Source organism: Delphinapterus leucas, chromosome 10 (genome assembly GCF_059928025.1).
Source record: "Delphinapterus leucas isolate spDelLeu-1000000601 "Yukka" chromosome 10, BTC_Dleu_Yukka2, whole genome shotgun sequence".
NCBI lineage: Eukaryota > Metazoa > Chordata > Mammalia > Artiodactyla > Monodontidae > Delphinapterus > Delphinapterus leucas.
Window position 1 is genome coordinate 16,458,589 of NC_143138.1, and position 14,967 is coordinate 16,473,555.

Here is a 14,967-nt window from a genome sequence, read left to right on the forward strand (position 1 = left end):
TTGACAAATTTTTGGATTGAACTGGCAAGGCACAGTTTTTCTCAAGTCCAAGGATTTCACATTTTACACATGTTTTCTTATTTCATTGTGTTTTAAACCAGGTTGCCATTATAGAGAGCATTTTAGCAGCCTTGATCTTGGAGACATCAAGACCATTATTCCTGTTGTTGCTGATGTAGTGTTACAGCTGCTTCCTCTTCATGTGATTTAATTTGAAGCTTCAGCCCACCAGGGGGCTGTTGGTCCCCACCTATGCAGCTTGAAGAGCTGGATGCTGTTTTCTGCATGGCTGTTATTCCCATTCCTATTCATAGCGATTTTTCCCCTTCTATATTCATCTAGCAACAGCAAGGCACTGTTCCAGGAACTCGCTCTCTCTACATAAGGCGTAACATGGAACCATTTGGATGGAAAAATTATAAATTAAAATTATTCTGTTCATTTAAAAATATTCATATTGTGTTGCTCAGATGCCAGTAACTGGAAAATCATGGATAATGTCCTGTTTTTATAACCTCTTTCAGAGTGTTTTAAAATCCATTTATGTTGTTACTTAGCCATCTCTTTCCTGGAGTGGATTTTGTGATAAGATTTTTTTAAAAAAGGTTGTATGAGTCCAGTGTCTGATGGCATATGTAATATTAAAATAGAGATAATACCACTAATTGCAACCAGTTTTTTTCAATAGAAAAATATTTACTCCATGTACAGAGAATATTTATAAAACTACAGAGCTACAAAGGTAGCCTGTGGACATGCCAGATTATTTACTTTGAGGATAAAACTTTTTATTAAATGATTAAAACTAAGCAAAGGTTTATTAATTTCTGAAACTACATATTTAAATTAAGAAAGCCCATATATATTCATAACATTATTGATTTTCAAATACTAAAAACATCTCTAACTTTTAAAATGGAGCTGTTTTTTGATGTCTCCTGTTCTTTAATTTTGGGAAACTAATTTTATTTCTATCCTTGTATTTTCCATGTTGTCTGGGTGTGGGTGAGGACGTGCTTGTCTCAGAAAGATAGTAAAGTGGGGAAAAGTGAACATGTTTTTATGGAGGTTGGCTAGTTTGTTGATAAAGTAAATATATCTCTTCTTCTAAAGGAAAGAATAGTGACTGGAGATGTTAGCTTCATGTATTGATATATTTTTCCACCTCTGTGGAACATGTTAAAGAGAGTGAAGATCTTTCCCTTTTGCTTCTTTGTTCTATAAGTTTTAAGTTCACATTCACACAGAAGCTGTGTGTTCTATTTGTTGTCTCTCTTGGCTAGGAATATTTAGATGTATTTTTGAAATTATTCTGTTCTGTCAACTAAAGACAATTTAAAATTTTAATTTTAAGACTCTTCCTAGAAACTTCTACTTTTGGTTCAGGCTGTCTTTGTGTGCCTTGTGTGTGTGTTGAGATTCTTCAGAAGCAACAAATCACGTTAGCATGAACAAATTTCACAGGCCCATTTCACTGTTTATTTTAGCCTTGTGAATCATTTGGCCTTTTAAAACAGGCTAATCCTTTAGTTGAATGTGCCTTCAGAAAGATTCTGTGTGCCCTGCAAACTTGGGTGGCTCTTGCTAACTCTGCTTTATTTATTTTAAGTAATACTAGGTGATCCAGAAGTATTTCCTTTCAATTTCTGGTAGAATGTTATTGCAGGCGGGTAATATTGGAAGTCAGGATTCTTTATAACAACAACAACATGGAAACATAGATACATTTTTATAAAGTCTGATTGATGGAAAATAGGATGCAACCTGTTCTATTTTTAGTAAACAGCTTTTTCAACACAGATGCTTAGTTGATACAGTAGCCAACTTCTTTGAATGCAGCAATATAATGCACTCTGTTCTTAATTGAATTAAGAGAACAAATTAGCATGGTTACTACAGGAGAAATGGGTACCTCATAATTAATAATTTGTGAGTCGAACTTTAACAACACTTGACATTTTCCTTGGGTCGGTGACAGACTGATTAGTGAGTTAACTGCTCGTAGTACCTATTTTGTGGAGTGACTGTTTCAGTTCCGGGGCTTTTGCTATTCAATAAACTAGGTATTGTCTGTGAGGGGACTAAAGCTTTAGTCTTGATCAAAGTGCTTTGGAGGAAGCATGGTTGAACTGATTGGCTGTGAATGTTAATCACTCCATAGGACGCACTGATAATTTACAGCATTGTTGTAACTCTCTGGTGTTCATAAAATGAACTTAATGACCCAGTGCCACCATGGGATAAGCTGCTTTTTCTCTGCAATTGAATACCCAGGCTGCCTGCATATCAGTGTTGAGAAATACTGCATTAAAAAGAGTGAGCAGCTGTATGATGAAGGAAACGGCTCTGCAACAGATTTGTTAATTATCTCCTTTGATTCACAGAGGGTGTTTGTGAAATATGGTTGACCAGTGAAGACACAGGGGCTTATGGCAGAGATATTGGCACCAGTCTTCCCGCACTGCTGTGGAAACTGGTTGAAGTGATTCCGGAGGGAGCAATGCTGAGGCTTGGCATGACAAATCCGCCCTATATTTTAGAGCATCTGGAGGTAAGGAAAAGCACCCCATTTCCATGCTGACACAGAGACGGACCAATCCAGACAACGTGGCAGCCTCAGCACCATCACATGAGTTTCATTTAAAATCGCTTTCACATTTTTTTTTTTTGTGGTCCCACGTTACCAAGAATGAATCGGGAATTTCAAGTCCCTTCTTTGTCAGTCTTCACATCTTGTTTCTGCTTCCTCACCATTAATTAATGTTGCCTAGATTTTCCAGTATTTGCCATCTTGTCCCAGTTCTTTGTTTCTTCCTTACAGCCCTTCAGTTTTCCAATGCATAAATTTGCCTCAGTTCCTCTGTCTATAACCCGTGTGTATTTCAGGACTGCTACCACGTTGCATTGATTTTGCAACCAACTGTGAACATTGCATTATCTGAACTGCTGTTAGCCCTACCAATGAGGATACTGTGCAGTGGAGTTTAAGGATGTTTTAAATTTGATTCTTTTGTCTGGCAATAGTTAGGGGAAAAATGAAATCCAGGAGACGTAGAGCTTTGTAGTCTTCCACTTGATTCTCTTGTGGTCGCTGTGAAAAAAGGAGTTATGATAATGCAAGATCCCTGGCTTTGTTTTTATACCTTCCATGGATGAACAGAGTGCCTACCCTCAAGTAGCTTACTATTAAACTAGGAAAATGGATGTGTGTACAAGTAACTGTGGTACTTGATGACAAATGATACAATAAATATGAGCAAAGAATATGGACAAGGGAGCAACCATGTAAATGAAAAAGTATATGCTGGGATCCATGATTATTATTTGAGAAATAAGATTATGCTGTTAGGTCCATAGTTAAGAATAAGAAATCTAATAAGTGCTGTTGGAGAGTCATGTGCAAAGTACAGAAACAACTCACTTATGTTTTTATCAGTTGTGTTCTTTGCAGTTTGTACAGAAAAATGACATTCAGAATTCTAAAAGTTAGCAAGTATAGTGGCTGAAATTCAATGTGAATGAATATTCAAAGATTATTTCTGTTGATTTGATTTGAGGCCTATACTTGTTGAGGTTGTTGTTGAAAAGCCACCGTGCTATCAGCAACCTATTTTAGAAATTCTGAAAACAGAGTGGATCGCAATCTGATCATTAATTATAAATAATGAAGAAATTTCGCGATTTCAATTTTGTTATTCACATTTTCCCAACCAGATCTTTTTAGTAAAGGTGTGTGATTTATATGTTAACTTTGGACAGTGTGTGACTATTATGATTTGCTATTTAAAAGTAAGCCACAGGCATGTCAGTTTTTACTTAACCCTTTGACGTGGCACTTGAAAAAGCCAGTGATTCTCTGTAAAAATCAAATCTGCTAAGAGCTACAGCAGTCTTGCTATGTTTGCAGTAAATGTGAGGCATCCATCATGAAGATCAGGAGATGTGCTGGATATATGGTGGGTAGGAAGAGAAGCAAGCCCTGCCAATATATAGCTGATAACACCCCAGTTTCTTTGGATTTAAAAAATCTTATCAAATTTCAAGAGAACGTTAGTAGCTAGAGTCAGAGCAGTTCAGGTGGGGCTACAGTCAGAGCAGTTCAGGTGCGGAGTAAACACAAGGGGAAAAAAATCACGTATTGGCTCTGTGATGAGAAACCTAATATCTCTTGGAATAAACTCAACCCTTTAATTAATTGCAAGATTGCAGAAACCAGTGTCGCGTTTATAGCAAACCCTAATGCTCAGCATCTAAAATAGTGCTAGAGTTGTTGATCTCCGAATAGATGCTCCAGAAGAGCTGCTAAAAATCAACAGAGGACGGTAAATGTAGCTTTACGCTTTACCTGGAAGAACACAGGTGTTTAGTTCATAGATTGTACTTAGAGTGATAGCAAGTTACAATTGTCATAAAATTACCTTTTAAAAATTCTTGCTTTTTTGGGCTTCCCTGGTGGCGCAGTGGTTGAGAGTCCGCCTGCCGATGCAGGGGACACGGGTTCGTGCACCGGTCCTGGAGGATCCCACATGCCCTGGAGCGGCTGGTCCCGTGAGCCATGGCCGCTGAGCCTGCGCGTCCGGAGCCTGTGCTCCACAGCGGGAGAGGCCATAGCAGTGAGAGGCCTGCGTACCGCAAAAAAAAAAAAAATTCTTGCTTTAAGATATCTATAATGTTGGCCTTCCCTCCTACATTCTCATTTTCACGAGGCGAGGACCTTGTCACATCTATGTGTTGATCTACCCCACCCACTAGTGGCTCAATAAATGAATGAATAAAAGATGAATAAAGGAAGAGCCTTTTTCATAAACTAAATTGTAGAGCCCCTCTGCCATCTTGGACTTTGAAGTCGTCTGGCCAGAAGAGGCAGCCCAAGATGACAAAGTAAATGAGCTTCAAGGGTGAGAGTTTGTCCCAAAGAAAGCCACCCATTCCCCTCCACTTGATATGCAGGGAGTAATTCCATCCTATGGTTCCACAGCAAAGGAGAGAGCAGTCCAAAGGAAACAGAACCAAAGGAGACAAACAAACAAAGATGTGCTAGAACGAGAAAACCCAAGTATCTGGAAGCAAGAGCTTTTCAAGTCTTCCTCTGTCGCTTTGACAAGACCTGCACACCTTGGTGGTGGTTCTCATCCTTCTCTGAGTGGCAGAGCTTCAAGCTCGCAGTGTCCTACAAACACATCCTTCTGTAACAGAAAAGGTATCTGAGCTCCACAGGCATCACTGGCTTCCAAGTGTGAAAGAGGACATTAGGGAAGAGAGCCAACCCCATAGAGCCTAACCCCGCACCCACAATGCATCGTATTTCCCCATTTTCCTCTCACTAAGCTGAGACTGCTCTGAAGAAATTACTTGACTTACCTAAAGTGCTGAAGAAAATTCATCAATAAGAAAAAAAAAAGAAGCGGGAAAAGCTGAAAACGGGGGGAAAAATAACACCAGTGAATGACAGGTGATGATTTTTTTTTAACTGCCAGGATAGAAGGAAGCCACTCTTGAAAAACTACTCTGATGGTTTAATACACTTACGGTGAGGGTTTCTGGCGAATTGTATTGGTAGGACCCAGCCTTCTTGTGTTTCTGGAAGATGCTTCACGCTACAGACTTTAATTATCGAGCACTTCACGGGGCTGTTTTCCTTCCTCTTGGTTATGTTCACTTCACATTCACCTGACTTGAGATTTTTCTCTTAAACTCTTTTACCAGCTTTTTTTTTAATTGCACAGTTTAAAGGGGAAATCATTTAAAGGAAAATACCAACGTTTCTATCATTATTTAAACGTATGGTGTGGAAAAATAGGTCTGTTGAAAATACATTTTATTAAATGTTCCAAGGGACAGAAGATATCACACTTAACGTAGGATGCACGTCTAACGTAGGATGCACGTCTAACTTTTAATTGAGAGTCTAACATTGTGTGTGGCACTTTATATGGTAGATATTGAATAAATGTGTAATGAATAAAAGGAAAGGAGGGAGAATTCTTAATCCCTAACAGGCAAAGTCAAGTATCTAATTGGAATACCTACAAACCCTATTTTTAACTTGTCACTGCCCTAAAAAACCATATGGGATTCATTTTAAATGATGACATAAGTGTCAAAGATATCTCAAACATATCTCTATATATGTATACCATATATATATGGTGGGAAAACACCCTGGAATTGAAGAAACATAATTATAAGCTTATGTAATACTTATTAAATTTGGATATGAGGTAGAAACAATAGATAAAACAGTAGATTAAAAAATGTTTTACCTCATCTTAGGTCTGTAATACCTCTTCATTACCCATAGAATAAAGATAAGCTCCTTATCATGACATACCGGGTCCTTAAGATGCTTCCTCCACTACATCCCTGTTTGCTCTTCCCTTTGCTACCCTTATGAGGCCTCCTGTGTAGCCTGTATTTTTTTTTTACCATTTTATATTCCTGCTATTTTTACTTTAACTTTTTCCCGTTTCATACTTACCACATGATGACAGTTGTTAGTATTGAGTTAATCAGATACACTAATATTTGCTACTATTGGGTTGGCCAAAATGTCCGTTTGGGCTTTTCTGTTAAAAAAACGGGTTCTAAATGGAAATACATATGTTGACTGATATATATGTTGACTAATATATTGCCCCTATAGTGGCACATAAGAGATATTTTCCCTCTATGTTTGCTTTCCTGTTGATATCGCTAAGATAATAACACTGGCGTATTCCTGTTTAATGAACTCTGACCTTCTAGGTGGAGCAGCTTGTGAATTTGATTACTCTTGAAACTACATTGTTAGTTCTTCCCTCTGCGTTGTAGGTAGCCCACAGCTAAGGTATTAATTCAGACTGAACATAACACATATGAACCCAGCCAGGTGTGATGTGGCCAGTGACAGTGATGCAATGGCTACTGGTACCTGGGCACCAGAAGACACTGGTAACATTATTCAACACTGCTTAATAATAATCATAATAACATCAGTACAATTTATTGGGCGTTTATTATTTTCTAGAAACCATACTACTTGCTATACACGTATTATCTCTTTTCCTTCTTACAATAAGCTAGCTATATAGATAACATTATCCTTATTTATTGAGAAGCCAAGTCTTAGAAAGCTTTAATAATTGGCCAAATTACATAACTAATTAGCAGCTGAATGGGTTTCTAATCTTGTCTGACTCTAAAATGCTCTCTGCTATACTGAATCTTCCATAAAGCCAGCTCAGGTATTTCCTAGATTCCTTCCATGCTCTGTCAGACTCTGTCCAGCCTATCTCTGTGGGCACTCATCATGGTGCATCATTACTTATTTACACGTAAATCCAACAAAACTGTTACCATCTGTAGGAAGAGGCTGTATTGTTTGTCTTTGCATTTCAGTGCCTGTGATGACATGCACTTAATAAATGTGTATGGAATGATGTGATGGCTCTAAGTTTAGCTGTTCTTTGACTGCATGTCTTATACATATTGAGGTACCTTCATATCTGGGCTGAGCATCTAGTTTTGGAAGAGTTTGTGGATGGTTGTCATATGTGTTTCTCACTTATGAGTCACACTTTAGTGAAGAATTACTAGATGGTGGAGGAGAATCCATCTAAGGGATATGCTTTATTATTTGCCCTGCTAAAATATTGTAGTGACAGATAGTATCTTTAGGACTACCTAGAGCAAATGAGCTCATTATATGATTATTGAATTTGTAGATTATCTAGGCTTTTAGCTTCTTTCTTCTTCTTCCCGCTTCTTAGCTTTCACTGCTTTTTATAGTCTCCATCAGAGAAGTCAGCAGTGGATGGTCAAGGAGGAGAAATTAAAATCAGGCAATTTGTCTTGTTTTTCATTTTATGGGTTGGCTGGTAGGGAAAAGATATTAAAGCTGTTGACCAGAAAGGGATATGGGAATTATCTGTGGATTTTATTTATCTAAGCTATTCTGGTTCTCCTTGTGTTATGAATAATTTAAAATAACTGTTATCTTCCTTGAAAATGCCTGTATGTCTTAAAGTCATATCAGAATTTTAGTGCATCACTTACAGCCTGGAACAGAGAGGGCAAGTTGATTAATTTGGAGTGCAAATGCTTGTTATTAAGGACTTTTCCTACATTCAAATTATAAACAAAGCAAATTGGTTATTTTAAAATTTCTATTACTCTGTAAAATATTGCTGAGAATATTGGCACTCATATTCACATTGATATGCTACATTTTATTCAGCTTGAATTAAAATGTATAAGTTCTTTAAAGATTTATATTTAGTATATTTCTGTTACTTATATGTGTTACATTGTGTAAGGTTAATCATAGTGGTATTTTAAATGTTCCATCTGTTTTTGGTTGAGAAATCTTTTAGTCACTACAAGTCAGTTTCCTGCTACCCTTGATTTTTGTATATTTACTTCTATTTAAATGACCTTATGTTCCAATCTAATAGTACATTTAGCAAAATTAATTTATCTGGTAAGACAGCAGATATATGTCAAGGACTTTTGCTGCATGGTAATTTATGAACATTAATAGTATGTTTGGCTTGCCAGACTTCTGAAAAATGCCTCATAGTTTCAAAATAATAGCAAACACAATACCTGCTGTGCTTATGTTTCATCAGAGCAATACAGAATTTCCAAATTGAAGTCAACAGTTCACATGTGTCTTTAAACTTTTTTTTTTCCTTAAGGGTTATACTTTCCAGAATAATAGAAAAATATGCAAATAGATTTTGTGCTGTTGTATACAAACTATTTCACCCTTTTGGTGAATAGAAGGACATGCTCAGTGATTCGTTTTGAGCAAGGAAATGGAAAGGAAAAATCCTTTATTTCTGCCATCCACGTACTATAGCTTTTGGAACTTGGTGTGGTTTGTGTGACTGTTGGTACCCCGTTTCTTACTGATTAGAATCATCAGCAGTTTACTTCATTCTTAACCTGGCATTTGTGAATAGATTTCAAGAGATCAGTGAAACCTCTAAAACTGGAAACCAAAGTTTGTGCCTATCTGAAAATTTAGGGGGAAGAAACCATCAAATATTAAAAGGATTCATATACTTAATAAAAAGCTTATCAGGCCTAATTATGAGAGCTGAGGGCAGCCCCCCTGGAAAGGAATGGGAGTTATGCCCCAGCCCTATGTGCCGAATGACTTGACTCCTTGTGATAAACCATGAAATTTAAATGCTACTCCACATAAGCATGATTGTGGGCTCTACCCCACATTCCACCTCTGCTCCTCCTCGGAGGGATCCGGATCTGAGCACCAGCAAAGCTTCAGTCTGGCCCTTCTACCAAAACATTTGCACCTCTGCGCCTACTTGTATCTCACCCCTTTCCATCCTGTGATCCTCACTTGTTCCCTCTTCAGGCTTCAGCTCCTAACCCCAGCCCTGCCCAAGAAGCCTCATCTTTTCTTGAACCCAACAGCTCCTCAGAAAAACTTCCGTAGCTTCTTGCTTATGACTACTGAGCTTCAGTTTGTAACGTTCTGTCTGGGTGATTAAGCCTCAGGGTAACATGCAGGCCAGAGGACCCAGAAAAGAAATGAGCTCTTAAATAGATAGACTTGATCTCAACAAATAACTCTTTGTTGCTGTCCTCACAGCCACAGACTCATCAGTTTCATCAGGAATTTTACTTTATGCTTATCATCTCAGGTATGTTTTCGGGGGAAAATGAACTATTTTGTGCATGAATGTTTCTCATGTTGAAAATATTGGGTTTCTCTGTCTTTTGGGGGAGAACAATGGAAAATGCCTTGTTTTAAGATTCTGTTTATATGGCCAGCAATAATTTATACAGAGACCCACCTTGTGGGCCTCCCTGCTGCCCTCAGTTACAATTTCTGAATTACCAGATAGCAGAGGAATATAAATAGTCAAATTGGCTTTGGTTATCATAATACGATTTAATCCACTTTGTGATAAAAACTATCTGAACTTTGCAACCATTAATATCATCATTTTATCTCTTGCTATTGGCCTAAGTTTTTTACCAGTGAAATCCAGAGACATACCGATATTCATTGCCAAAAGAGATGATCATTTCCTGAAACGAAAAGAATGTAGGGACATAGGGATAAAATATGGGTCAAGATGATAAGTAAAAAGGCCTCAGCAAATGCTTTATAAAGCAACTGGTGTCATAGTCAAACATCTGGAACCATGTCTGTGTGTGTGTGTGTGTGTGTGCACATGTGTGTGTGTGTATATATATATATATATATTGGGTTGGCCAAAAGGTTCATTTAGTTTTTTCTGTAAGAAAAAAAACTTGGCTCTAGTAGCACTTAGTTTTCTTTAACTTCATCCTAAACAATTTTGTTAGATTGTATGTGACAGCTGTCATATCAGCGTGCATTAAAAAAAGACATCAAGATGGGTGAATTTTTAAAAATTTATTTATATTTTGGCTGCATTGGGTCTTTGTTGCTGCATGCGGGCTCACTCTAGTTGCAGCGAGCGGGGTCTATTCTTCGTTGCGGTGCACAGGCTTCTCATTGTGGTGGCTTCTCTTGTTGCAGAGCACGGTCTCTAGGTGCATGGGCTTCAGTACTTGTGGCACGCAGGCTCAGTAGTTGTGGCTCGCGGGCTCTAGAGTGCAGGCTCAATAGTTGTGGCGCACGGGCTTAGTTGCTCCGCAGCATGTGGGACCTTCCCAGACCAGGGCTCAGACCCGTGTCCCCTGCATTGGCAGCCGGATTCTTAACCACTGCGCCACCAGGGAAGTCCAAAATTGGTGAATTTTTGTGTAGCCATTTTAATATTGAGGATGAAAGAAAAAAAGCAACATTTTCGGAATATTGTGCTTTATTATTTCAAGAAAGGTGAAAATGAAATCAAAACGCAAAAAAAGATTTGTGCGATGTATGGAGAAGGTGTTATGACTGATTGAATGTGTCAAAAGTGGTTTGCAAAGTTTCATGCTGGAGATTTCTTGCTGGATGTTGCTCCACAGTCGGGTAGACCAGTTGAAGTTGATAGCGATCAAATCAAGACATCAGTTGAGAACAATCAGTGTTATACCATGTGCGAGATAGCCGACATACTCAAAAATATCCAGATCAAGCGGTGGAAATCATTTGTACCAGCTTGGTTATGTGAATCGCTTTGATGTTTTGGTTCCACGTAAGTTAAGCGAAAAAAACCTTCTTGACCGTATTTCTGCATGCAATTCTCTACTTAAACGTAATGAAAACGTTCTGTTTTTAAAACAAATTGTGATGGGCGATGAAAAGTGGATACTGTACAATAATGTGGAACGGAAGAGATCATGGGACAAGCAAAATGCACCACCACCAACCACACCGAAGGCCGGTCTTCATCCAACGAGTGTAATGTTGTGTATATGGTGGGATTGGAAGGGAGTCCTCTATTATGAGCTCCTTCTGGAAAACCAAACAATTAATTCCAACAAGTACTGCTCCCAGTTAGACCAACTGAAAGCAGCATTTGACGAAAAGCGTCCAGAATTAGTCAACAGAAAACGCATAACCTTCCATCAGGATAACGCAAGACCACATGTTTCTTTGATGGCCAGGCAAAAACTGTTACAGCTTGGCTGGGAAGTTCTGATTCATCTGCCATATTCACCAGACACAGCACCTTCGGATTTCCATTTATTTAGGTCTTTACAAAATTCTCTTAATGGAAAAAATTTCAATTCCCTGGAAGACTGTAAAAGGCACCTGGAACAGTTCTTTGCTCAAAAAGATAAAAAGTTTTGGGAAGATGGAATTATGAAGTTGCCTGAAAAATGGCAGAAGGCAGTGGAACAAAAGGGTGAATACGTTGTTCAATAAAGTTCTTGGTGGAAATGAAAAATGTCTTCTACTTTTACTTAAAAACTTTTACTTGGCACTTTTTGGCCAACCCAATAAAGCAGAACACTTTAATATTTCAGAATTATAAATATAATTCTAGGATACTAGAAGGCTGGAAATTTACAAATTTTGATTGTGGCATACAAAATATTCGTGTTTCATCTTTTAGTATTCTAGTGTACATTTCAGTTTCTGAAGGAGGGCATTAGATACGTGATGGTTTAATATGCATCTTAAAAGGCGTTTCACATTGCTGTTTTCCCTGGATCCTTAATTTCACAGGCGTAGCTAAGAAGGCTTCCATGTCACCTGTTGAAATTAGTATAGTTCAAACTCCACAATACACCATCTGTGGACTTTTTCTCATTAATTTAGGAAGGCAGTTATGCTCAAACCACTGAGAAAAGCTGCCTTCGACTTTCCTTCATAAGCACAGAGCATGGCTAACACATAAGGCATTCAATGTAGTTTTTTCTTTACATTTTTCTTTTGGTACTAGGATCATTTCCGTATTGATTCTTTGCTCTGATAGCCTATGAAAGGCTACCCTAGGCCATTGCTAATTCAGCAGTTAGTAAAATGAAATCTTCATATTTTATATCAGGTGGGTAATGGAATTTTCTCGTGATTCATGGTGTAGAACAGAAAGGTTGGTAATGAAGTTAATGGTTCAGAGAATACTTGAGGGACATTCTGCATATTTTTCAGAAAGTAAAATGCAGTTCCTTACTTTGCTTCTGTTTATTTTTAATATACTAAATTGTTTGTTGTTTCTAGATCCAATATGCATCGGTTCTTTTTCCCACATCTTCCTTTGTCTACCACAAAAATAATCCACATAAAAATGTTAAGCTTTCAAATTTTAAGTCCAAAATTCTTTAATGTCATTTAACAGTAAATGATAATTGTGTCCTAAATTGGAAACATAAGCATTTTTATATGATTAAGAACACCTTTATTTGTATGTGTTGAACAGAACTATCACGTTGATTATAATGGGCATGAATGGTGTTTGTGTAATGAATCATTTTTAGCATCAGAGGATGCTGCATGTGGGCCAGAGAAGTCAAACTATTTAGAGTAATATTGAAAGTTCTCTAGTTATTCATTAGTTTAGGTGGGAAAAAATCTATTCTGTCTCTTTTTGTAGCATGCATTTTTCTGTGTTTTTAAAAACACTGCGAAAAGTTTGCTGCTTGTAAAGCAGTGTTTGACTAGAGAAAGTATTGTGGATTAGAGTGTCTCTAATATATGGCAACAAAGAAGTAACTTCCATATTTACATGTTAAAATATATCTAAAAAGCAAGCTTTACATCAATTTTTTATTATACAGTCATATGGTATGTCTGCCTAAATGCTGATCAGTTGAAATTTCAGACATTAATCTTTTCATTAATTGGCTACTATATAGCCAAGCTTTGTCTTTCCACCTCAATAGATCCTTGTTATTTTTTCTTCCTCTATTCCTCTATTACTGTCTTTGTATTAGTTTCCTAAGGTGGTTGTAACAAAGTACCACAAACTGGGTGGCTTAAAATAACAGAAATTTATCCTCACAGTTTGGGAGGCCAGAGGTCCCAAATCAAAGTGTTGGCAGGGTTGGTTCCTTCGGGAGGCTCTGAGGGAGAATCTGTCCCGTTCCTCTCTCCCTGCTTCTGGTGGTTGCTGGTAATTCGTGGCATTCCTTAGCTGGTAGACATATCACTGCAATCTCTGTTTCAGTGTTAACATGGTATTCTCCTCTCTCTGCGACTAAATTTCCTCTTCTTTATAAGAGCACCAGTCACTGGATTGGAGTCCACCCTAATTCAGTATGACCTCATTTAAACTTGATTACATCTGCAAAGACGCTATATTTCCAAAGAAGCTCATTTTCACAGGTTCTGAGGATGATGACGTCAACGTGTCTTCTTGTGACACACAGTTCAACCCACAACAGCCTTCTTTTGTGGTAAATAGATATTCTCTATGTGCCATTTTAATTCATATATATAATCTTTAAAATTATTTTTTTAGTGGTTACCTTAGTGTCTTAATCTGTAACAGTTTAGTTTAGGTTAATATCAACTTTGTAACAGGATACACAAGTTTTGCCTCTATATATAGCTCAATTCCCTCTCCCCTTCTTTATGCTGATGTTATCAAAGTATATCTTTGTAAAATGTACACCTATCAGCGCATTCATAATTAGTGCTTTATGCAGTTGTCTTTTAAGTTAGATAAGATAAAAACAAGAACTACAAACAAAAACCACATTTATACTGTTACCTTTGTAGTTACCTTTACCTGTGCTCTTTATTTCTTCATGTGGATTGGAGTTAATGTCAATTCATTTCAGCCTGAAGGACTCCATTTAGTATTTCTAACACAGGTCTCCTAGAAAAGTATTCTCTCAGTTTTTGTTTATCGGGGCATAGCTTATCTTTTTCTTCACTTTTGAAGGATGACTTCTCTGGATACAGAATTCTTGGTTAACAGTCTTTCAGCACTTTGCATATGTCATTCCACTGCCTTGTGGCCTCTGATTTCTGATGAGATACCAACTGTTAATCTTACTGAGGATCCCTTACACGTGATGAGATGCTTGTCTCTTGCTGTTATCAGGATTGTTTTTATCTTTCAGCGGTTTATGAGATAGCTAGGTATAGATCTCTTTAAGTTTATCCTACTTAGAGTTTGTAGAGCTTCTAGGTTACGTAGATTGTTTTTCTTCAGATTTCTGAGTTTTGGGCCATTATGGCTTCAAATATTTTTCTGCCTTTTTCTTTCCTTCTGGAATTCATATTATATGTATGTTGGTATGCTTAATGGTGTCCCACAGATTTCTGAGGCGCTGTTAATTTTTATTCATTGTTTTTTTTTTTTCTGTTCCTCAGACCAAGCAATCTCAATTGACCTGTCTTCAAGTTTGCTGATTGTTTCTTATACCAGCTCAAGTCTCCTGCTGAGCCCCTGTAGTGAATTTTTTACTTCAGTTCTTTTACTTTTCATACCAGAATTTCTATCTGGTTCTCCTTCATAATTTGTCTCATTATTGATATTCTTCATTCAGTGAGACATCATTCTCATGGTTTTCTTTAGTTCTTTACACATGATTGTCTTTACTTCTTTGAACATATTTAAAATGATGATTTAAAGTCATTGTCAAGTATGT

At 37.4% G+C, this 14,967-nt stretch overlaps 1 protein-coding gene across 1 annotated transcript in view; it reads left to right on the plus strand.

Annotated features, from left to right (window-relative positions):
- Nucleotides 1–14,967, plus strand: part of CDKAL1 (CDKAL1 threonylcarbamoyladenosine tRNA methylthiotransferase) — a 648,803-nt gene that overhangs the window by 380,821 nt on the left and 253,015 nt on the right. Inside the window, exon 10 of the mRNA XM_022586761.2 lies at nt 2,385–2,551. Coding sequence (XP_022442469.2) covers nt 2,385–2,551 — 167 coding nt within the window. The remainder of the gene's footprint in view (nt 1–2,384; nt 2,552–14,967) is intronic.